This window comes from Somniosus microcephalus, chromosome 3 (genome assembly GCF_052327205.1).
Source record: "Somniosus microcephalus isolate GS21.2 chromosome 3, FLI_Smic_1.0, whole genome shotgun sequence".
Classification (NCBI taxonomy): Eukaryota; Metazoa; Chordata; class Chondrichthyes; order Squaliformes; family Somniosidae; genus Somniosus; species Somniosus microcephalus.
Window position 1 is genome coordinate 132,509,889 of NC_140989.1, and position 25,169 is coordinate 132,535,057.

The 25,169-nt window shown below is 47.8% G+C and overlaps 1 protein-coding gene across 5 annotated transcripts in view; it reads left to right on the top strand.

Annotated features, from left to right (window-relative positions):
* The first annotated feature begins 97 nt into the window (after window positions 1–97).
* aplf (aprataxin and PNKP like factor) overlaps window positions 98–25,169 on the top strand; it is a 115,868-nt gene continuing 90,796 nt past the window's right edge. Inside the window, exons 1-2 of one of the 5 annotated variants that reach the window (XM_085981633.1) lie at window positions 98–356; window positions 6,399–6,470. In XM_085981633.1, the coding sequence (XP_085837759.1) occupies window positions 270–356; window positions 6,399–6,470 (159 nt within the window). In that variant the 5' untranslated portion in view covers window positions 98–269. Of the gene's footprint in view, window positions 357–6,398; window positions 6,471–23,146; window positions 23,315–25,169 lie in introns of those variants that run through there. The other 4 variants (XM_085981636.1, XM_085981632.1, XM_085981634.1 and 1 more) reach the window with 4 other exon arrangements.

The following is a 25,169-nucleotide window of genomic DNA, read 5'->3' on the forward strand; positions in this document are numbered from 1 at the left end:
TCCTTGGTTTTTAAATGTCCGACGGTTGACGTTTGTTTACGTGAAACGTCTCACACGTGATTGCGTCCACTTTTTCCTGTTGATGCGGAGGCGCGGAGCAGGCCGGGAGTTGTAGTTCCTTTCAGGCGCCCCGGCCGGCCTTAAATTGTTTTTCATCCCACTTCCCCAATTTTAAAAAAAAAGGGTGTTTGCGGCGGGTGTGCTTTGATTGTTGCCCCAGAGAGAGAGAGACTGTGTGATGTTTTGGTGCCGAGAGGACGAATACAAAGATGTTGGAGTTGCAGCCTGTGGATGGGAAGGGAACGATCGCTTTAGCCGCGGGCTTGACCACCATCGGACGAGGGCCTCTTCTCGGAGTAAGTGGCCGCCGGCTCATTAACTGCAGACCACACCCTGTAGATACTGGAGTTAAGTGTAATTGTGCTTTGCTGGAATTGTCCTCACAGGATTCAGAGGTTTCCCAATTACACACAATTTTACAGCACAGAAACAGGCCATTCGACTCAACTGCTCCATGTTGGTGTTTATGCTTCAACACGAGTCTTCTCCCCACTCACCCCATCAACATATCCTTCTATTCCTTTCTCTTTCAAGTGTTTATCTAGCTTCTCCTTCAGTGTATCTATGCTATTCGCCTCAACTTCTCCTTATGGTAGTGAGTTCCACATTCTAACCATTCTTTGGGTAAATAAGTTTCTTCTGAATTCCCTATTGGATTTATTAGTGACTAGCTTATATTTCTGACAAGTGGGAAACATTTTTCTACGTCCTACCCTATCAAATCCTTTCGTAATCATAAAGACATTTAACTCAGTCTGAAGCCCCTGCTGCAAACTCTGTACTTTTACCACCAGATCCATTACTCTCCCCTGACTACTACTTCTGGCTGGACCAGATTATTCGCAACCGTGGTTTCCTCTGATTGCGAGCTGATCTTCCAACCTCAATTCCTCTCCTTCACAAATACTGCCTATTTCCACCTCTGTAACACTGCCTGTCTCTGCCTCTATCTCAGCCTATCTTCTGCTGAAGCCTTTGATACTGCCAGATTCTATTATAAGAACGTAAGAAATAGGAGCAGGAGTAGGCCATTCGGCCCTTCGAGCCTGCTCTGCCATTCAATGAAATGGCTGATCTTCTGCCTCAATTCCATTCACCGGCCCTATCGCCATATCCCTTGATGCCCTTGCGAGTCAGAAATCTGTCGACTTCTGTTTTGAATATACCCAATGACTGAGCCTCCACAGCCCTCTGGGGTAGAGAATTCCAAAGATTCAACACCCTCTGTGTGAAGAAATTTCTTGTCAGCTCAGTCCTGAATGGCCTACCCTTTATCCTGAGGCTGTGGCCCCTGGTTTTAGACTGCCCAGCCAAGGGAAACATTCTCCCAGTATCCACCCTATCAAGCCCTGTAATAATTTTGTATGCTTCAATGAGATCCACTCATTCTTCTGAATTCAAGAGAATACAGGCCTAGTTTACTCAATCTCTTTCATACAACAGTCCCGCCATCCCAGGAATCAATCTCGTGAACCTTCGTTGCACACTCTCTATGGCAACTATATCCTTAGGTAAGGAGACCAAAATTGTACGCAGTACTCCAGATGTGGTCTCACCAAGGCCCTATATAATTGGAGTAAGACTTCTTTACTCCTGTACTCAAATCCTCTTGTAATGAAGGCCAGCATACCATTTGCCTTCCAAATGGCTTGCTGCACATTCACTTTCAATGACTCATGTACAAGGACACCCAGGTCCCTTTGATCATCTGCATTCCCCAATCTTTCACCATTTAGGAAATACTCTGCCTTTCTGTTTTTTCTACCAAAGTGGATAACTTCACATTTATCCACATTATATTCTATCTGCTGTGTTCTCGCCCACTCACTGAGCCTGTCGAGATCCCCTTGAAGCCTCTTCACATCCTCTTTGCAACTGACACTGCCACCTAGCTTTGTGTCATCAGCAAATTTGGAAATGTTACATTTAGTCCCCTCATCCAAATCATTGATATAGATTGTGAATAGCTGGGGCCCAAGCACCGATCCTTGCGGTACCCACTAGTCACAGCCTGCCATCCTGAAAAAGACCCGTTTATCCCTACTCTTTGTTTTCTGTCTGTTAACCAATTTTCAATCCATGCTAGTATATTCCATGTGCCCTAATTTTGTTCACCAACCTCTTGTGTGGGACCTTATCGAAGGCCTTCTGAAAATCCAAATACACCACATCTACCAGTTCCCCTTTGTCTACTCCACTAGTTACATCCTCAAAGAACTCCAATAGGTTTGTCAAACAGGATTTCCCTTTCATAAATCCATGTTGACTCTGCCCAATCTTACTATTAGTTTCTAAGTGCCCAGTTATTGCATCCTTTATAATAGATTCCAGCATTTTCCCAACTACTGATGTGAGGCTAACAGGTCTGTAGTTCCCCGTTTTCTCTCTCCCTCCTTTCTTAAGTAGCGGGGTTACATTTGCTATCCTCCAATCTGCAGGAACCATTCCAGAATCTATAGAATTTTGGAAGATGACAACCAATGCATCCACTATCCCAATGGCCACCTCTTTCAAAACCCATGGATGTAGGTCATCCGGTCCTTGAGATTTATGGAGTTTTAGTCCCATTAATTTTGCTAGTACTGTTTTTTTTACTAATAATCTCTTTAAGTTCCTCATTCTCACCACACCCTTGGTTTTCTCATATTTCTGGGAGGTTTTTTGTGTCTTCCTCCGTGAAGACAGAAACATTAGCCCAGAAATTAGGTTCGGGGGCTTGCCGTGCGTGCAAGCCCCCGATGTGCACTCACCCGGCGCGCCGACATCTGTCCTGTCACTGGCCCGGTTCAGATGTCGGTGCGATGTGCTTGCCTGATCCAGCGGCGTAGTTAGTGCGATATGCCGGCTGGGATCAGGTGAGCACTGTGCAGCCAATCAGGGGAGGGGAAACTTCATTCATGAGTTTGATAGTAAGAACTGTCAAACTCATGAAAAGTACGGGCGCCCAAAAGACTAGTTTAACTTTAAATAAAATTTAAAAAAACATCCCAATAATTAAATAAACTATAAATAACTTTAAAAAACTATTTTAAACAATTAATCAAATTTTTGAAAAAAATAATTAAAAAAAAAATTGGGTCTAAAACTACACTTACCTCACTGTAAAGTCCTTAAAAACAATAAAGCTGTGGAAAAAATGTTATAATTTTAAGTAATAGACCACTTACCTTAAAGAATGAAGTCTTAAAAAGGAGAGGCCCTTACACACGCGCAAACCTGTGGGGAAAAAAAGGAATTTCAGCGCGCACGCGCAGACTCCTGCGCGCACGCGTTCGTCCTCTGAACCCCTTGGTTCAGAGGACAGGAAATGCCTGTTTCCCGCGCATGCGCTGTGCACGCTGAAATCTGGCACTTCCAACGGGCCCACGCGTGAGTACCCCGTCCGTACTCACGCGTTGGGACCGGAATTACTGGGCCAAAGTATTTATTTAATTTCTCTGCCATTTCCTCATTCCCCCATTATAAATTCTCCCGTCTCTGACTGTAAAGGACCTACATTTACCTTCACCAGTCTTTTCCTTTTCACATACCTATAGAAGCTTTTACAATCCGTTTTTATATTTTTCGCTAGTTTGTGCTTATATTCCATTTTCCCTTTCTTTATCAATCTTGGTCCCCCTTTGCTGATTTCTAAAAAGATTCCAATCCTCAGGCTGATCGCTTTTTCTGGCAACTTTATAAGTTTCCTCCTTTGACAATACTAGCTTTAATTTCTTTTGTTAGCCATGGTTGGGTCACTTTTCCTTTTGGGTTTTTATGCCCTAGAGGAATATATGTTTGCTGCAAATTATGCATTATTTCCTTGAATGTTAGCCATTGTATGTCCACCTTCATATCCTTTAGTGTAGTCTCCCAATCTACCATGGCCAACTTGTCCCTCATACCCTTGTCGTTTCCTCTGTTTAGATTGAAGACCTTAGTTTCAGATTGGACTACATCACTCTCAACTTAATATAAAATTCAATCATATTATGGTCACTTGTCCCTAAAGGCCCATTTACCACAAGATTATTGATTAGCCCTTTCTCATTACACAGTACCAGATCCAGAATCGCCTGTTCCCTGGTTGGTTCCTCCACATACTGATCCAGGAAACCATCTCACATGCATTCCAAGAATTCGCCCTCCACACCATTAGTGGTAACTTGATTTGCCCAGTCAGTATGTAGATTAAAGTCCCCCATGATTACCGTATTGCCCTTGTTACATGCACTTCTAATCTCTTGATTGATACTGTGCCCTACATTACCACTACTGTTTGGTGGCCTATACACAACTCCCACCAATGTTTTCTGCCCTTTGCTGTTTCTTAGCTCCACCCAAACTGATTCCAATTCTACATCACGATCTGCCAAGCCAAGATCTTTTATCTCTACCGTACCGATCTCATCCCTTATTAACAGCGCTACGCTACCTCCTTTTTCTTTTTGTCTGTCCTTCCTAAATGTTGAGTATGAACAGAGAGCCAACCAGTAAACTAAGAAAAGAATATATATAAACAATGCGAATGTATATTTATACACTCAGGGATATACCTGTTTATACACTGTATGAATAGAACTGCGTTTATGTGGTAAACCATAAATGTATTTTGATGCTTTGGCAACATAAGATGTAACTTATCATGCCAATAAAGCGATTTGAATTGTGAATTGTGAATTGTGAGTACCCTGGAACATTCAGTTCCCAGCTTTGGTTACCCTGCAACCATGTCTCTGTAATGGCAATTACATCATACCCATTTACTTCTATTAGTGCTATTAATTCATCCACCTTGTTGCGAATGCTACGTGCATTTAGATAAAGTGCCTTCAACTTTGCCTGTTTAATATTTTTCTGCACTTTGACCCTCTTTACTGTTGGCCTTTGTTTCTGCTCCTTACTAGTTTTGCTGACTACTTTTCTAACTTGCACTTCCAGCTTTGTTTCTCTCTGTTCTGGGCCCACACTTAGGTTCCCAGCCCCCTGACAAACTAGTTTAAATCCTTCCCAACAGCACTAGCAAACCATCCTGCGAGGATATTGGTCCCAGTTCTGTTGAGGTGTAACCCGTCCAGCTTGTACAGGTCCCACCTTCCCCAGAATCGGTCCCAATGCCTCAGGAATTAAAATCCCTCCCTCCTACACTATCTCTCCAGCCGCGCATTCATCTGGTCTATTCTCCTATTTCTGCTCTCGCTAGCACGTGGCACTGGGAGTAATCCTGAGATTACTACCTTGAGGTCCTGCTTTTTAATTAATTTCCTAGCTCCCTATATTCTGCTTGCAGGACCTCGTCCCTCTTTCTACCTATGTCGTTGGTACCAATATGGACCACGACCTCTGGCTGTTCACCCTCCCCCTTCAGAATGTCCTGCAGCCACATGCTATGCTGGGTGGTGTCGCATTCTTTGTCATTCCTACACTTAAGTACAACCAACAACATACATATGGTAGAAATAAAAAATAAACTGCAATACACAGCAGGTTCACCAGCATCTGTGAAGAGAAAAGAGGTTAATGTCTTGTGTATAGAGCCTGCCTCAGTATTTGTGACGCTTTCTATTTTTAGGAATATCACCTACCCCCTTTCAATCCCACTTCCTTCTTAGCACCCACCTGGAAAAATCTCTCCACAAGTCACTGACAATTGCACTTTTAAACTTCCAACTGTCTAATTGTTGGCATTGCATTCATGATACTACTGCAATCGTTGATTTGCACAGCCACTCTCAACTCCATGTTTGATGCCCTCGACCCCAGAAAATCCATTACCGTTTCTCAATTTTTGCTCCCTAAAGTCCAAGGCGTGCATAAGTGGCATAGCCATCTCTCACCAGATCTGGTTGGACAACATCAAATGTTTTCAGGCTTCACTCTTCTGCCAAAATCGCTCGCTACTCCAGGATCATCTTGGAAAGTAAAGATAACCCTGACTTCTTTTCTTCACTACCAGCCATCTCCTTAAACCCCTCTTCCCTGCTGCCTGTACCCTGACCTCTAACAACAGATGTGAAGAAGCTCATGAACTTCTTTGTCACTAAATTTGAGACCATCTGTAGAGGTGTCTCTGCTGCTTCCCTTTGCCCACAAAGCCAAACTTCCCCTAGGTTCTGCCCCATCCCTGAACCTGCAAATCTCTCTAGTTTCTCTTCTATCTCCTCTCACGCTGTCTCTGAGCTCATCTCATCCATGACACCCACCTTCTGCTCCCTTGACTCCATTCCCACTAACTGCTGAACCCCCAACAATGCAGTGCATTTGCAATTGGGGGAAGTGTGTTTTCGGATAGGAAAATCCAATATACTAGAAAGTATTTTAATTTTTTTTGGGGGGGGGTGGGGTTCTTTCTTTTTTAGGTTTCCGATAAACGAGTGTCCAGAAGCCATGGCCTGCTGGAGGTGGTTGATGAGAAATTGCGCATCAAACCAGTGAGTAGGTTTCTGCCTGAACAGAGACATTTATTTAATAGTGTAACTTCTACAAATACATTGATTTGAGTGAAAGCTCTTTACATACAGTAGTTCATGCCTGTAGCCAGACTACTCAGAAAACGCCTACTCTCAGCAGCAAAGCTGAGTCAGGTCTGGTTAGTACTTGGATGGGATTCCGCCTGGGAATACCAGGTGCAGTAGGTTATAACCCTCAAGGCCTTCTGTGATGGGTGGGTACTGCAGGACATACACTGTTTAGTTGATATGGATACTATTATGATTTAGCTTCGATGTAAGCTTCACTGAGTTTGATTGGACTTCATGTTCACATTACTATATTAGTGGTACCTCCTCAGATGAGGGGGCATTTGTTGAGCTCAGAGGGTTGTGAATCTTTGGAATTCTCTATCCGAATGGGCTGTGGATGCTGAGTCGTTGAATATATTCAAGGCTGAGATAGATTTTTGGACTCTAGGGGAATCCAGGGATATGGGGATCGGGCAGGAAAGTGGAGTTGAGGTGGAAGATCAGCCATGATCTTATTGAATGGCGGAGCAGGCTCGAGGGGCCGTATGGCCTACTCCTGCTCCTATTTCTTCTGTTTTTATGTTCTTATGAGCTGTTTTCGTGGTTAGTGATACTGAGGTAACTCAGTGTGTCACCTTTATTGGTCTAATCAAAAAAGGCACACTTCATGTTAGAGTATCTTGTAAACACTGACTCAGCCAGTTTCCAGTTCAGCCGTAGTGTCCATGGACTCTGCTATTTGCCACGAGGTTGAACTAAGGCTAACGTGGATCTTCTTCTTTCCGAATTGCACAAGTGAGGAAGAGCATACTGGAGAAAAGGGGGTTTTCTGTAGTACATTTAGCAATATAGAAATCTTACAACATTGAAGATATTTTTATATATATATATATATATTTTTCAATCATTATTAGGCTTCTTAGTTTTATAAACCTCAAAACTCATTAAAGCTATTAATACTTAAACTTAAATTAATAATTCATACTATCAATAATTAGTGGGCTACAATACAGGACTATTCCAGATCCAACTGTTCTTGTTAGAAGAAACCACCATCTTACCCCAATTTGGTAAGCTGGGCTTCTCTATTTAATTGAAAGAATTCTGTAAAATTCAACTAGTGGTATGCACAATCGCATAGCTGACAGTAATGCCAACTACTACATTAAGTGAGATGAGGATGATAGTAATAGACTTCAAGAGGACATAGACAGGTTAGTGGAATGGGTGGGTGGACAAATGGCAGATGAAATTCAACACAGAAAAGTGTGAGGTGATACATTTTGGTAGGAAGAACGAGGAGAGACAATACAAGATAAATGGTACCATTTTTATGAGGTGCAAGGACAGGGATTCCCACTACAGAGCACTGAAATCACTTGACTGTTAAAAAAGGCAAACATCTTGTCACAAAGATCTCAAGATCCCTGTGGGCAGCTTTCTTCGGGGTCAGCGGTGAGCGCCTTTGCTTCGTCGCTGACCGCAAATTGTGGGTCATTATCTTTGGCCAAGCAGATAGTATGTACAAGGACTGTTCGACCATTAAATAGAAGGGGTTAAAAAAATACCTGTACATTAGCCACACTTGCTGCCAATCTTCTCCTTCTTAGGCAGTCCCTCGGAACCGAAGATGACTTGCTTCCACATTAAAAATGAGTTCGCAGGTGACTGAGGAGTCCAGTGCGGGACCTACAGTCTCTGTCACAGGTGGGGCAGATGGTGGTTGAAGGGGCGGGTGGGTGGGGTGTTTGGGTTGACGTGCGGTCCTTGCGCTGCCTGTGCTTGGCTTCCACTTGCTCCTGGTGAAGAGACTCGAGGGGTTCGGCGCCTTCCTGGATGCTTCTCCTCCATTTTCTGCGGTCTTGGGCCAGGGATTCCCAGGTGTCGATGGGGATGTTGCACTTTTTCAAGGAGGCTTTGAGGGTGTCCTTGAAGCGTTTCCTCTGCCCACCTGGGGCCCTCTTGCCGTGTTGGAGCTCCGAGTAGAGCGCTTGTTTTGGGAGTCTCGAATTGGGTATGCGGACAATGTGATCCGTACATCGGAGCTGATTGAGCGTGGTCAAAGCTTCGATGCTGGGGATGTTGGCCTTGGTGCGCCTATCCTGCCAATGGATTTGCAGGATCTTGCGGAGGCAGCGCTGGTGGTACCTCTCCAGTGCTTTGAGGTGCCTGCTATACATGGTCCATGTCTCTGAGGCATACAGCAGGGCGGGTATCACTGCTGCTCTGTAGACCATGAGCTTCGTGCCGGGTTTGAGGTCCTGGTCTTTAAACACTCTTCCTCAGGTGACCGAAGGCTGCACTGGCACACTGAAGGCGGTGTTGGACTTCGTTGTCGACATCTGCCCTTGTTGACAGTAGGTTCCCGAGGTATGGAAAGTGGTCCACGTTGTCCAATGCCTTGTCGTGGATTTTGATAATCGGGGAGCAGTACTGTGTGGCGGGGGCAGGTTGGTAGAGGACCTTTGTCTTATGGATGTTTAGCGTAAGGCCCATGCTCTCGTACGCTTCGGTGAAGGTGTTGATGATGGTTTGGAGTTCGACCTCCAAGTGAGCGCAGACGCAAGCGTCGTCTGCATACTGTAATTCGACGACAGAGGATGGGACAACCTTGGATCTGGACTGGAGGCGACAGCGGTTGAATAGTTTCCTGTTCTGTAAATTCGCTGTAAATTAGTTCTGTAAATTACAATACTTGTGAGGGGAAAGAGATTTATACTTTGTAATCATCAGAAATATGATTTTTTTGGGGAATTATATTTGTTATTTTGAAGCTTGGCATCGGTTGTCATTGTGCAGAACCTGTCAAATTTTAACATTGAAAAATGTTTCTTCCTGTAATTATTTAAAGTCACTTTGATTTTCCTTTTCTGCAAATATTGTGACTGTTATCAATAAATCTGATATATTTAAAATAGTGGGGTTTATTCAGGACAAAGAGATATAAAATGCTTTGCTAAAATGAAAACCACGTTCTTCGAGGTGTTTTGCACCAGGTTACTGGTAGAGGGCAGCCAGCTCCTATTAATTTTGTTTATAAAGAATCACCTACTTTTGAATCTGGTCAAATTTTTGATTGGTTCCAAGTAATGTCTAATCCACAATTAGAGAGCAGAATTTTACCCCTTCTACAATAACTTGTATTTATATAGTGCCTTTAGCATAGTAAAACGTTTTAAGGCACTTCACAGGACAGTTACCAGACAAAATTTGACACCGAGCCACATGAGATATTAAGACCGGTCAAACAGGTAGGTTTAAAGGGGTGTCTTTAAAGGAGGAGAGGGAGGTGGAGAGGTTCAGAGAGCAAATTCCAGAGCTTGGGCCCAAACAGCTGATGGCACGGCCGCCAATGGTGGGAGGCAAAGGAAATCGAGGATGCACAAAAGGCCAGAATTGGAGGAGCGCAGATATCTCGGAGGGTTGTAGGGCTGGAGGTGGTTACAGACATAGGGAAGGGCAAGGCCATGGAGGGGTGAGAATTTTAAATTGAAGGCGTTGCTGGACCAGGAGCTAATGCAGGTCAGTGAGCACGGGTAATGGGTGAACGGGACTTGGTGTGAGTCAGGATATGGGCAGTAGAGCTTTGAATGAGCTGAAGTTTACGGATGGTGGAAGAATGGAGGCCAACCAGGAGAGCTGAGTCTAGAGGTAACAAAAGCATGGATGAGGGTTTCAGCAGCAGAGTCTACAAGTAGTCTCTTTAAATACGTAGAAGCAGATTATCTTGTTTATCTGTACAAAATAATTTTAGATCTTACTGAGTTATTCTAAACCTATTTAAAACAGTAGTTCGGCCCCAATTCTGGGCACCACACTTTAGGAAGGACGTGAAGGCTTTGGGGAGGGTACAGAAGAGATTTACTAGAATGGTTCCAGGGATGAGGGATTACAGTTATGTCGATAGACTAGAGAAGCTGGGGTTGTTCTCCTGAGAGCAAAGAAGGCTGAGAGGAGATTTGATAGAGGTATTTAAAATCATGAAGGGTTTAAATAGAGTAAATAAAGAGAAACTGTTTCCAATGGCTGAAGGGTCGATAACAAGAGGGTACAGATTTAAAGTGATTGGCAAAAGAACCAGAGGTGACACGAGGAAATACCTTTTTACGCAACGAGTGGTTAGGATTTGGAATACACTACCTGATAGGCTGGTGGATACAGAGTCAATAGTAGCCTTCAAACGGGAATTGGATAAATACTTGAAGGAGAAAAAATTGTAGGGGTATGGGGAAAGAGCCGGGAGTGGGACTAACTGGGTTGCTCTTCAAAAGAGCCAGCGTAGACTCGATGGGCCAAATGGTCGCCTTTAGTGCTGTACTATTCTATGATTCCAGTTAAACTGTCATTCTATATTACTGCCAGCTTTTTCATGTTTAAGATTAACTCCAGTGAAGCAAAACAGCAGTCTTTTGCAGCGAGACCTATTTAAACTTCATGCTCTCTCCAACCCTGGGGCTTAATTTGTTTTCACCCACCATTGTGTTAACATTGTAAATTCTTTTAGAATTATCAAAGTATATTTTTATGTACGATGTTCTTGTAGTCGTTCAGAGTGGACTTTTTGGCAGGATAACCAGGCTCTAGTAATAGCTGATCAATTATCCAACGGTGAAACTATCAGTGTGTGTGTAACTTTAATACTAACCAGTCTAAACTTATTAAATAAAGGCGAGGAAAAGCTTGATAAACAATCGCAGAGAATAATATATTTGCAACGTACTTTCATAGCTCATTTGTGTATTTTTTAATTAGGGAATTCATCTCATGAGGTAGCTGGTCTGGTCACCCTACATCTGTTGCTTAATAGTGAGTCTTGTGTGTTTACCATCTACTGCCTACGGATTCAGGTTAGTGCTTAATGGCAAGTGGGTGGCAGTGTCCAACTGTAGGCTGTTCAGCCTGCCTGCATTTAAGATGACAGCCCTAGCTTAAGTATCAGTCTGCTTGAATTCATTTAAAAATAAATATTGACAAGTATGACATATTCCTTTTTGAATATGCTTCTCTTTAATGTTGAGATGCTCTGTAGTATTTGCTACAGGATTCTTGTGTGTCAGCAGTGACTCAGTGGGTAGCACTCTTGCCTCTGTGTCAGAAGGTTGTGGGTTCAAGTCCCACTCCAGAGACTTGAGCACAAAAATCTAGGCTGACACTCTAGTGCTGTACTGAGGGAGTGCTGCACTGTCGGAGGTGCCGTCTTTCGGATGAGATGTTAAACCGAGGCCCCGTCTGCTCTCAGGTGGACGTAAAAAATCCCATGGCACTATTTTGAAAAATAGCTGGGGAGTTTTCTCCAGTGTCCTGGCCTATATTTATTCCTCAATCAACATCACTAAAAAAAAAAAAGATTGTCTAGTCATTGTCACATTACTGTTTGTGGGAGCTTGCTGTGCTCATATTGGCTGCCGTGTTTCCTACATTACAACAGTGACCACACTTCAAAAGTACTTCATTGGCTGTAAAGCGCTTTGGAACGTCCTGAGGTCACGAAAGGCACTACTGTACAGTATATAAATGCAAGTCTTTCTACAACATTTTCGATTAGTGAAAGGTGGTGTATGTTTCCTTGTAGCTTCTTTATATATTCCAAATGTCTTAGAGGGGAGTCCACATTGTTAAAGTAGCTTGCAAGGTTGGAATTGCAGAATACATTTCCTAAAACACTAATAAAACATCACAGAAACCAGTGTAGTAAGAAACAGAACTTGACTTATTCAGTGGTTGGAAACCAATGGCTTAACTCAAAAAGGATGGAATTTGATCCTCAAATACTAGTTTCAGGCACAGTACACTTGAGTTAGACCTACCATTTTATACTAATTACAAGTTTTGTTTATTTGCTGAGAAGATAGTGATGTGGTATTGTAGTTCTAAATTTATACACTAATGCAAGAACTTTTAGAAAAAAATGTCGCCCAGTTGGTTTCAATAGTTTCACTCCTTCAGATTCTAAAAAGCAACTATTCAGTTTCTAAACTTCTTACCAAAAAATCCCAACGGCTTATTGTTAAGGCAAATGATGCAGTTTTCATGGAAAAATTGTTGGAATGGCAGAATGCATTTCTCAGAATGAAATAAAAATCCCAGAAACCAATGCAGTAAAAATCAGAAATAAAAACACTCATCAGGTCGGGCAGCAACTGTGGAGAGTGAAACAGAGTTGATGTTTCAGGTCGATGACCTTTTGTCAGAATTGGTAAAAGTTAGAGATTTAACTTCCTGGTAAAAATTAAAATTTCACTTATTCAGTAAAACAAAAGCAAAATATTGCGGATGCTGGTGATCAGAAATAAAAACCGAAAATGCTGGAAACGCTCAGCGGGTCAGGCAGCATCTGTGGAGAGAGAGAGCAGATATCAATGAAGGTGAACAGCATCGGAGAAAAGAGCAGGACCTTTTCAAGGTGGGCTTACTTGGAAGAAAAGTGGTGGTGAATTAAACAATAAGACCAGAAAGACATAATGGAGATGCTGAAAATCTGAAATAAAAACAGAAAATGCTAGAAACTCTCAGCAGATCGGGCAGCATCTGTCGAGAGAGTTTTGACGTATTCAGTGATTGGAAGCTAGTGTCTTAATTATAAAAGGATGGAATTATGGAATGAGATCCCCAAACACTGGTAAAAATTTTGGAATCCCATAAACCAATAGTTCTCCTTATCACAATAGGCGTGTCTTTTTTAAACAGTGCCCTCATATCTTCCTAGGAATATGCAAGTATAAACCCATTGTAGGTCCTTATCCTGATGTATTTATTTAACAATGTTCCCTTCGGTGTGCCGTTCTACTTGCCATTTTTAGCAACTATGTACATTACCTTAAATTTTATTACATAGAATTACATAGAATATGCAGCACATATGCAGCACTGAAACTAGTCTGTGCTGGTGTTAATACTCTACACGAGTCTCCTCCCATTCCATCGACCTCATCTCAGCCTTTCAACATAACTTTCTATTTCCTTTTCTCTCATGTACTCGTCTAGTTTCCTTTTGAAAGCATCTAAGCTATTCGCTTCCACCACTCCCTGTGGTAGCAAGTTCCACATTCTAACCACTCTCTGAGTCAAGAAATTCCTCCTTATTTCCCTATTGGACTTATTAGTAACTATCTTGTATTTATGGCCCCTACTTTTGGATTCTCCCACAAGTGGAATATGTTCGTTTTTTATCTGCCAAGCTGCTGTTTTAGTGGATCTCTCCAAAATACTCTTAGTATTAGAATATTGTCCATTCCCAAACAACTTGGTGTTATCCACAAAATTAGAAGTCCCACCACTGATCCATGAGGGATACTGCTGGTAACAGCTGCCTGGTTAGAGCAAGTCATTGATGATGACTGTTTCCTTTTATTTTTTGCATGGTATCTGTTTCAGTTTGCACTTAATCAATTTATCTTGTCAGCTTTCACTTCAGCGAGAAAGTTTCTTGTGACAAGTCTTGTCAGATACTTTCTGAAAATGTAATGTACATTTAATAATGCCTACCTATAATTCCAGTGAATTGGTTCTGTGTGGCCTGCATTTCACAAACCTTTTAAAATTTGGATTTACTGAATCCACTTTTCCTGAATGATCTTAAGTTATTTCATTTGCACTATAATTCATCATTTTTCTTAGTATAGACAGGTATCAGTCTGAGAAAATTATCATTCTCAGGATTGTAAACACATTTTAACTATTGCGTTCTAATACCACACCTGAGCTTCGCAATACTTACATCACTTCTATCTTCATAGCTATCTGACCTGTGTGTTTCAAAATAGTTAAACCATTACCTTTTTAAAACCCAGGACGTACAAATTGAAAGTGCGTGTTGGTATTGGGTAGAGAAGTCCTATGGCTTTAATGGGAGGACAGCCTCAGGATGCGACAAAGTAGGGTGGAGCCAGACTTGAGAAGGAGCAAGGTTTTGGGATCTAGTCTTGGATGCATGTGTGCTGCAGGCTGGATGTATGTTTGTTGATGTTGTGATAGTTCCATTTGTCGGAGGTGCCGTTTTTCGGATAAGACATTAAACTGAGGCCCTGTCTGTCCTTTTAGGTGAACGTAAAGGATCCCATGGCACTAGTTTGAAGAAGAGCAGGGGAGTTCTCCCCAGTGTCCTGGCCAATATCTATCCCTCAATCAACATCACCAAAAAACAGATTATCTGGTCATCATCACATTGCTGGTGGTGCGCATATTGGCTGCTGCGTTTCCTACATTACAACAGTGAATATACGTCAAAAGTAATTAATTGGCTGTAAAGCGCTTTGGGACATCCTGAGGTCATGAAAGGTGATATATAAATGCAAGACATTCTTTTCTTTATAACAATGATGCACAGGCTGTACTTAGAGTCAGGAAAACATCAGTATTGGCTTCATATCTGCAGGCTACATCACCCACCCAAAGCCAACTAGATTGCTAAGGAGACTTCTGGGCAGATCCCAGTCTTCCCCCCCCCCCTTCCCCCTCCGCCACCCCCCCCCCCCCCTCCCCTGGCCACTTCCCCACGAAAAGAAATAACCTCTCGGCTACCTGACGTGCTACGCACTGCTCCAGTCTGGTTCCTAAATAGATCCTTTAACCCAGACACCTCCGTCACCATCCTAGAGGTGGCGGGAAGGAGTGGCCCTGGGAGTTCTCCACATTGATTCTGGACCTCATGAAGTCTCATGGCTTCAGGTCAAGCATGGGCAAGGAAACCTCCTGCTGATTACCACCTACCGCCCTCCCTCAGCTGATGAATCAGTACTGCAGTACTGCATGCATGCTAAACAGCGAAAGCAGCATCCTATAGACAGAGTTAAGCGATCCCACAATCAACGGATCAGATCAAAGCTCTGGAGTCCTGCCACATTCAGTCGTGAATGGTGGTGGACCATGAAGCAACTAACGGAAGGAGGAGGTTCCATGAATATCCCCATCCTCAATGATGGCAGAGCCCAGCACGCGAGTGCAAAAGACAAGGCTGAAGCGTTTGCAACCATCTTTTAGCCAGAAGTGCTGAGTGGATGATCCATATCGGCCTCTTCCTGAGGTCCCCACCATCACAGAAGCCAGTCTTCAGCCAATTCGATGCACTCCACGTCATATCAAGAAACGGCTAAGTGCACTAGATAAAGCAAAGGCAATGGGCCCCAACAACATCTCGGCTGTTGGGCTGAAGACTTGCGCTCCAGAACTAGCCGCGCCCATAGCCTTTGCTGCAGCCAGTGCGCTCAACCACTTTTTGGTATCGCATGGAGTGAATCGAATTGGCTGAAGACTGGCTTCTGTGATGGTGGGGACCTCAGGAGGAGGCCGAGATGGATCATTCACTCGGTACTTCTGGCTGAAGATGATTGCAAACACTGCATACAGCAAAGGCTATGGGCCCTGACAATATCCCGCTGTTGTGCTGAAGACTAGTGCTCTAGAACTAGCCGCGCCTGTAGCCGAGCTGTTCCAGTATAGCCACAACTCTGGCATCCACCCAACACCCAACAATGTGGAAAACTGCCCAGATATGTCCTGTCCACAAAAAGCAGGACCAATCCAATCTAGCCAATTACTGCCCCATCAGTCTACTCTCAATTATCAGGAAAGTGATGGAAGGTGTCGTCAGCAGTGCTATCAAGCGGCACTTCCTCGCCAATAACCTGCTCACCAATGCTCAGTTTGGGTTCTGCCAGGGCTACTCAGCTCCAGACCTCATTACAGCCTTGGTACAAACATGGACAAAAGAGCTGAATTCCAGAGGTGAGATGAGAGTGACTGCCCTTGACATCAAGGCAGCATTTGACCGAGTGTGGCATCAAGGAGCCCTAGTAAAATTGAAGTCAATGAGAATTCAGGGGAAAACTCTCCACTGGCCGGAGTCATACCTAGCACAAAGGAAGATGGTTGTGGTTGTTGGAGATCAATCATCTCAGCCCCAGGACACTGCTGCAGGAGTTCCTCAGGGCAGTGTCCTTGGCCCAACCATCTTCAGCTGCTTCATCAATGACCTTCCCTCCATCATGTCAGAAGTGAGGATGTTCGCTGATGATTGCACAGTGTTCAGTTCCATTCGCACCTCTCCAGATAATGAAGCAGTCCATGCCAGCCTGCAGCAGGACCTGGACAACATTCAGGCTTGGGCTGATAAGTGGCAAGTAACATTTGCTCCACACAAGTGCCAGGCAATGACTGTCTCCCAACAAGATAGAGTCTAACCACCGCCCCTTGACATCCAACAGCATTACCATCACCGAACCAAACACCATCAACATCCTGGGGGTCACCATTGACCAGAAACTTAACTGAACCAGCCACATATATACTGTGGCCACAAGAGCAGGTCAGAGGCTGTATATTCTGCAGCGAGTGTCTCACCTCCTGACTCCCCAAAGCCTTTCCAGCATCTGCAAGGCACAAATCAGGACTGTGATGGAATACTCTCTGATATGCCTATCAATTAGTCCAATAAAAGGCGACGAGTTAAGAACGTAACTGAAGGTTTTTATTGGCTAAATAACAGAGCCCACCCTCGTGGGTGATCCGATCCAACAGGGAGGAATACTAGCCAGTCAGCTACCTTTATACCTGGGCAGGTAATGGGCGGAGTCGGAGGTGGTCAGCCCAGGTATAACAGTGCGACAAGAGGCGACCTCGTGTAGTGATGTGACAGTGAGAACAGTGAGAACAATATACAGTGATAACTATAACAGTGGTTTACCACATTCACCCCTTGTTTAGATTAGAGTCCGGCGGGGTGAAGTGTATTACCAGCTCTGGTATGTCAGTCTGTCTGGAGGCTTCGTTAGCCTCTCCGATCGTCGCAGCGGCGGTGTTACATTATCCGGTGTTAAAGCTGGTGTCTGCGTAGTCGGCAAAGGCTCGTGGGGTTCCGGCATGCCGTCTACCTCGGCTGGACTCGGGGGGGTTGGGAGGGGGGGGTGAGGGTGCGAGGTCTCGTAAGGAGACAGTGTCCTCCCGTCCGTCTGGGTAAGCCACATAGGCGTACTGGGGGTTGGCGTGCAGGAGGTTCACCTTCTCGACCAGGGGGTCCGTTTTATGGGCCCTCACGTGCTTTCGCAGCAAGACGGGTCCCGGAGAGGTCAGCCAGGTTGGTAGGGTGGTTCCCGTAGTCGACTTCCTGGGGAAGACAAACATTCGGGCATGGGGGGTGGTGTTAATGGCAGTGCAAAGTAGTGACCGGATGGAGTGCAGCGCAATCGGGAGGACCTCTTGCCAGCGGGAGGTTGGGAGGCCCTTAGACTTTAAGGCTAAGAGGGTGGCCTTCCATACCGTCGCGTTCTCTCTTTCCACCTGGCCGTTCCCTCGGGGGTTGTAGCTGGTGGTCCTGCTTGCTGCAATACCCCTCTCCAATAGGAACTGACGGAGTTCCTCGCTCATGAAGGAGGCGCCCCGGTCACTATGTATATAGTTCGGGAACCCGAACAAGGCGAAGAGTTTGTTCAGGCATTTAATGACCGTGTTACTGGTCATGTCTGGGCAGGGGAAGGCAAAGGGGAAACGGGAGTACTCATCAACGATGTTGAGGAAGTACACATTACGGTCGGATGACGGTAGGGGCCCCTTGAAGTCGATGCTCAGACGCTCGAAGGGGCGGGTGGCCTTGATCAGGCTTGCTCTGTCCGGCTTATAGAAGTGCGGTTTGCACTCAGCACAGATCTGGCAGTTCCTGGTCATGGTCCTGACCTCCTCGATGGAGTATGGCAGGTTGCGGGCCTTAATGAAATGGTAGAGTCTGGTGACTCCGGGGTGGCAGAGGTCATTGTGGAGGGTCTGAAGTCTATCACTTTGCGCGCTGGCGCATGTAATGCGTGAAAGAGCATCAGGGGGGTCGTTCAGTTTACCGGGCCGGTACAAGATCTCATAATCATAGGTGGAAAGCTCGATTCTCCACCTCAAGATTTTGTCGTTCTTGATCTTGCCCCTCAGCTTGTTATTAAACATGAAGGCAACCGAGCGTTGGTCGGTGAGGAGGGTAAATCGTTTGCCTGCCAAGTAGTGCCTCCAGCGCCGTACTGCCTCCACAATTGCCTGGGCTTCCTTCTCGACTGACGAGTGTCGGGTCTCGGGGCCCTGTAGGGTCCTTGAGAAGAAGGCTACCGGCCTACCCTCCTGGTTAAGGGTAGCGGCTAGGGCGAAGTCGGATGCATCGCTCTCCACTTGGAAGGGGATTGACTCATCCACTGCGTGCATTGTGGCCTTGGCTATGTCTCCCTTAATGAGGGAGAAGGCCGCGCACGCCTCTTCCGTGAGGGGGAAGGATGTGGTTTTCAGGAGGGGTCTGGCTTTGTCCGCATAATTGGGTACCCATTGGGCATAGTAGGCGAAAAGCCCCAGGGTTCTCCTAAGTGCTTTTGGACAGTGGGGGAGGGGTAGCTCCATGAGGGGGCGCATTCTTTCGGGGTCGGGGCCGATGACTCCGTTCTCTACTACACAGCCAAGGATGGCAAGGCGCGCTGTGTTAAACACGCATTTCTCCTTATTGTAGGTGAGGTTCAGCCGTTGGGCCGTACGGAGGAATTTCTCCAGATTCACGTCATGGTCCTGCCGGTTGCGGCCGCAGATGGTGACGTTATCGAGATAGGGGAAAGTGGCCTGTAGTCCGTTCTGGTCAACCATCCGGTCCATCTCCCGTTGGAAAACCGAGACCCCGTTGGTGACACCAAAGGGGACCCTAAGGAATTGGTAGAGGCGGCCATTCGCCTCGAAGGCGGTGTACTGGCTGTCCTCCGGGCTGATGGGGAGTTGGTGGTAGGCCGACTTGAGGTCGATGGTCGAGAATACGCGGTATTGTGCAATCTCATTGACCATGTCCGATATGCGGGGGAGGGGGTATGCGTCCAGCTGGGTGTATCTGTTTATGGTCTGGCTGTAGTCGATAACCAGGCGATTTTTGTCGCCGGTCTTGACTACCACCACCTGGGCACGCCAGGGGCTGCTGCTCCCCTCAATAATGCCCTCTTTCAGGAGTCGCTGCACCTCAGAGCTAATGAAGGCTCTGTCCCCAGCGCTGTACCGCCTGCTCTTAGTAGCGACAGGTTTGCAGTCGGGGGTGAGGTTAGCGAACAGGGAAGGTGGCGGTACCTTGAGGGTGGATAGGCTGCAGGTGTTACGCGGTGGGCGGTTTAACTTTCGCTGGTTGTCGACTGTGAGTGGGGGGAGGGGTCCACCGTATGCTAGGGTTACACTTTGGAGGTGGGATTGGAAGTCCAGCCCTAGTATGACGGCAGCGCACAGCTGGGGGAGTACGAGGAGTTTAAAATTTTTATACTCTGTCCCTTTAACCGACAATGTCACGACACAGTAGCCGCTGATGTCTGTGGCGTGCGACCTCGATGCCATCGAGATGCGGCTGCGCGTTGGCAGGACGGGGAGGGAGTAGTGGCTCACCGTGTCTGGGTGGATGAAGCTCTCCGTGCTTCCGCTGTCGAACAGGCAGGTCGTGGCGTGGCCGTTGACTTTGATGTCCATCATTGAGCTGGCCAGGTGGTGCGGGCGGGCTTGATCCAGGGTCACGGAAGCTAGGGTGTAGATGAGCACGTCGTTGTCATGACAAGATGGCGGCGAAGATGGCGGCCCCCGTAGTTCACATGAGGCTCTGTTTAAATCGTTTGCCCCGCACAAAGATGGCCGCCCCTGCTGTTCCCATGAGGCTCTGCAGGCTTCGGCTGCCCCGCACAAAGATGGCCGCCCCTGGTTTTCCCATGAGGCTCTGCAGGCTTCGGCTGCCCCGCACAAAGATGGCCGCCCCTGGTTTTCCCATGAGGCTCTGCAGGCTTCGGCTGCCCCGCACAAAGATGGCCGCCCCCAGGGTTCGCATGAGGCACTGCTGGCTTCTGAGGATTTGCTTCTGCAGGCCTTGGAGAAGTGGCCTTTCTTGAGGCAGGTTTTGCAGGTCGAGTTTTTGGCTGGGCAGCGCGACCTCGGATGCTTCTCCTGGCCGCAAAAGAAGCAGCCAGCGGCCCGATCGGGGTTGCCTGATGTCGGGGCCGGTACCGGGGCTAGCGGGCCCGGTCGGATCCGTGATGCAGACGCTGAGGTAGGTCCCGGGGGCAGCGCTGTGAAGGGTGGTGGGGTGGGGGTCGGGCCCGAGTCCCAGGGTCGCGAATAGTACCTGGCAAACGCTTCCTGGTCTTGCTGGGTGGCCTCTAGGGTGAGGGCGAGGGCTTCGGCCTTGTCCAGGTCTATGTCCTTAGCTTCAAGCAGTCTTTGCCGTGTGTAGTCGGAACGTAGGCCTCTCACCAAGGCGTCGCGGACATTGTCTTCCATGTTCGCAGTAGCCGTCACCGCTTTAAAGTCACAGTTCCTGCCGAGTTGTCTCAGCGCTCGTGAAAATTCAGCTATCGATTCTCCTGGCTGTTGCTGGCGAGATCTTAAGAGATGCCTAGTGTACATGTAGTTTACCGGGCTCCGGTACTGCTGTTTCAGTAGGTTGATGGCGTCGTCGTACGTAGTCATGTCCTGGATGAGTGTATATACTCTCGGGCTCGCTTGGGCTTTCAGGACTCTTAGTTTGGATCTCTGAGGGACGACGGCTTCCTCCAGGTACGATTCGAAGCAGTCCAGCCAGTGTTTGAAGTCGTTGGCTGAGTTTGGTGCCTGTGGGTTTAGATCCAGGTATGGTGGTTTCAAGGCTTGCAGCCAAGCCGGCTGGTGTGGCCCGTTGTCTGGAGGCTGCTGTTGCTGTGCTGCTGGGTGAGCTCCTTGCTGTTGCTGTTCATTATCAGACATCTTTAAAATTTAGTCAATAAAATTGATATGCCTATCAATTAGTCCAATAAAAGGCGACGAGTTAAGAACGTAACTGAAGGTTTTTATTGGCTAAATAACAGAGCCCACCCTCGTGGGTGATCCGATCCAACAGGGAGGAATACTAGCCAGTCAGCTACCTTTATACCTGGGCAGGTAATGGGCGGAGTCGGAGGTGGTCAGCCCAGGTATAACAGTGCGACAAGAGGCGACCTCGTGTAGTGATGTGACAGTGAGAACAGTGAGAACAATATACAGTGATAACTATAACAGTGGTTTACCACACTCTCCACTTGCCTGGATGAGTGCAGCTCCAACAACACTCAAGAAGCTTGACACCATCCAGGACAAAGCAGCCTGCTTGATTGGCACCCCATCAACCACCTTAAACATTCACTCCCTCTGCCACCGACGCACCGTGGCTGCAGTGTGTGCCATCTACAAGAGACGCATCAACTCACTAAGGCTTCTTCGACAGCACCTCCCACACCTGCGACCTCTACCACCTAGAGGACAAGGGCAGCAGGTGCATGGGAAGACCATCACCTGCAAGTTCCCCTCCAAGTTACACACTATCCTGACTTGGGAATATATCGCTGTTCCTTTATCGTCGCTGGGTCAAAATCCTGGAACGCACTGTAGGAGTATCTTCACCACACGGACTGCAGCGGTTCAAGAAGGCGGCTCACCACCACCTTCTCGAGGGCAATTCGGGATGGGCAATAAATGCTGGCCTCGCCGGCGACGCCCAGATCCCAGGAACGAATAAAAACAATTTAAAGTGGTGAAAGGGAAACTGTACAGACTGTACTATCAGAATCTTTTGTTTTATTTTGACATTTCCATTCCATAAAGAAATAAATGTTGTTGTAGCACATTGTGTGCTACTTGTATTTCTCTAGTTTATGGGATCTTAACCAAATATTTGACATTAAATATTGAGTGTGTTTGCCGCATGATTCTGGCTCAATAATAAAAACACTTAGGCCTAGAAATTCAGCATAGCCACGTTCGGGGCGCTAAAGTTGGGCGACCGCTAAAGTTTGCGCCCGGCGCAGGTTCGCGCCACCTTCGCCGATATTCAGTCGCATCGCCCCAAGAGGTTGCTGCTGCGCTAAAACAGGCGATGCACGACTATCTTTAGGCGCTAAGCCGGCGGTGCTGAGCGATACCCCCGAGGCCGGGTGCAGCGCAGGTGCGGCGAGTTGTTGATTGACGGCAGACACTCTGGCGCCGGTCAGCTCTTAAAGGGGGAGGGTGGATTTGTTTGCCTGCCATGCCCTGCACACTGCAGCCCTCAAGCTAGGCCTGACCACTTCTGCTTCATCTGCACAACGCCCAGGGCTATGGAGAAGGCCAGGGAGAGAGCGCAGCGCTTCAGCGACAGTGACCTGAGGGTGCTGGTTGGCGGAGTGGAGCGCAGGCGCCATGTTCTGTTCAAGAAGGTGGCAGGAGGCCGCTGCCCAGCGCCTACCGGAAAGCCTGGAGGGAGGTCTCAAACAGGGTGACTTCCAACAGCGTGGTTGCCAGGACTCCTGTGCAATGCCGGAAAAAGTTCAACGACCTCACTCGGGTTGTCAGGGTGAGTACCCTTTCCAGTGTCCTCCTCATCCCTGCATGTGCACCTCAGTTTATGGGCAAAGGGACCTGAAAGCCCTAATGGCCAGCCCTCATCCAGCAGCTATGGGACTGTCATGAAAATCACTTGCACATTCAGCACTTTACACGCTGTACAAGATGTTTGACTATGGGAGGCATTGCAGACAAGATCAGGGCTTCACACTGTCAGGGCCAGTCCACCATGGGAGGCAGTGCAGACAAGATCAGGGCTTCACACTGTCGGGGCCAGTCCACCATGGGAGGCAGTGCAGACAAGATCACGGCTTCACACTGTACTTAGAGGCCGTCCTTTCTCTTGCAGGCCAAGGTGGCGCACAACCGGAGGAAGCTACGTGAGACCGGGGGAGGCCGTCCTGACGTCAAAGAGCTCTCCGACCTCGACCAGCGTGTGGAGCGCATTATGGCAGGCCGGCTGATTGGCCCCGTCGCCAGTGGAGATGCCGACCCTGTTCTGGGCACCAATGGTAAGGGCATCACCTTTTTGACCTCTCTCTTTCCACTTGCGCCTCAGATCAGCATCCTTTGCCACTGTCCGACCAATGCAGTGCATGGCAGCACTCATGCCTCCCTCGCTGCCGCCCTGTCCTCACTCTAAAGCTACTCTTGTGCCTCCCTGCTTTCAGATGGTGAATCGCCAGGTGAGGAGGCGGGCCCTCAAGCTGCCACTGTCAGCGATTCCGAATTCGAAGAGGAAGCCGGCCCATCGGTGCCACCCTCAGCCGCGCCAGCCCATGGCGATGAAGGGGACACGTCTTCCCTGGAGGGGAGCCGGGGGGAAGGGTCGGAGGAGAGTGAAGCTCCGGGGCCCAGCGGCCTGCAGCAACGCGGGAGGGGTGGGGAAGCTCGGCGGACTTCTCCCCAGACTTCTCCCCAGAGGGTGAGTGCGGCCTCCAGTCCTGCGACGGTGAACGCAGAGGAGGTCCGGCTCCTGGAGGAAATGGCTGTCCAGGCTGAGCGCAGGCACACTGAGCTCATGGCTGCAGTGGCAAGGATGCTTGACTCCATTGAGTCTCTGTCAAAGAATGTGCAGGAATTCGGAGCAGCACAGGCCAGGAGTCTGCAACAATTCAGTGCAGCACAGGCCAGGAGTCTGCAGGACTTCGCGGCAGCACAGGCGGCTTCGAGCCAAGTGCTCAGTCGTGCCGTTCATTCACTGGCTGGTGTCATGCGGACACAGACCAGGGCCACACGGGCACTAACTGCTGCCACCCTCGCTGGATCGGCCAGGCATCGCCAGGGCACTCGCCGCGCAGCAGCAGCCCAGCAGTCTGTTCTTCAGCTGTTTGCTGCGCATGCTGCAGTGCTGGCCCGTGCGAGTGCCAATGTATCAGGCGACCAGGGAGTACCTGCGACCTGTCAGGTTGGTACCATTCCTGCAGCCGACACTGCCACTCCGCCATTGCAGCTGCCACGAGCCGCTGGACAGACTGCTGCCGCCCAAGCAGAGTTGGAGCAGTCAGCAGCCGGACCCTCCAGGGCCAGAGCTGGTGCAGGCCGACCCCCAAGGGCATCTGCCGCCTCGCCATCTGACCCTCAGCAGCCTTCCCCCAGCCTTGCTGCAGCCACTGGGGTCCCATTGAGGAGGAGCTGCAGGGCGGGCAGGGGCCAGTCACGGATGCGAAAGGCATCGCCCTCGCAGGGCGAAAAGTAGAAGGTCTGCACAAATGCTTTGTGTTTGTTGAAAGGCCGAGACTGGTGTCTTTCTTTGTTTTGTAAGGCCGAGACTGTTAGTTTTGTGTTTTTGGAGGGGGCTTCCCTCCATGAGATTGTAATGTGGGAAGGGCAGAGGTTTGCAATAAATTAATGTTCTTAAATCGCACTGTGCATGCTTTTTTTTGCAAGTCCTGGTTGCCCTGCTCGGCTGAGGGCTTGTGGAGCGGCTACATTCATCTGGTGACATTGGCACAAGCCATTCCCTGAGAGGGGGCCTAGAACCGACGTTCAATAAGCCGGCGACGGGCGGCCCTTGCACTTTCTGCCTCCCTCCTGTGCTGGTCCTCCTCCTCCTCCTCAGGTGGTCCTCCAATCTCTGGTGGCAGTGGCTGAGTCCTGCGGATAGCCAGGTTGTGCAGCATGCAGCACACGACCACGAAATGGGAGACTCGCTCCGGGGAATATTGTAGGGCTCCACCGGAACAATCCAGACAGTGGAACCGTTGCTTCAGGACGCCGACTGTTTGCTCAATGATGTTCCTGGTCGCTTGATGGCTGTCGTTGTATCCCTCTTCAGCAGGGGTGCTGGGCGCACGGAGCGGGGTCATCAGCCAGGTACACAAAGGATAGCCTTTGTCCCCGAGAAGCCATCCTCGTGGGTGAGGC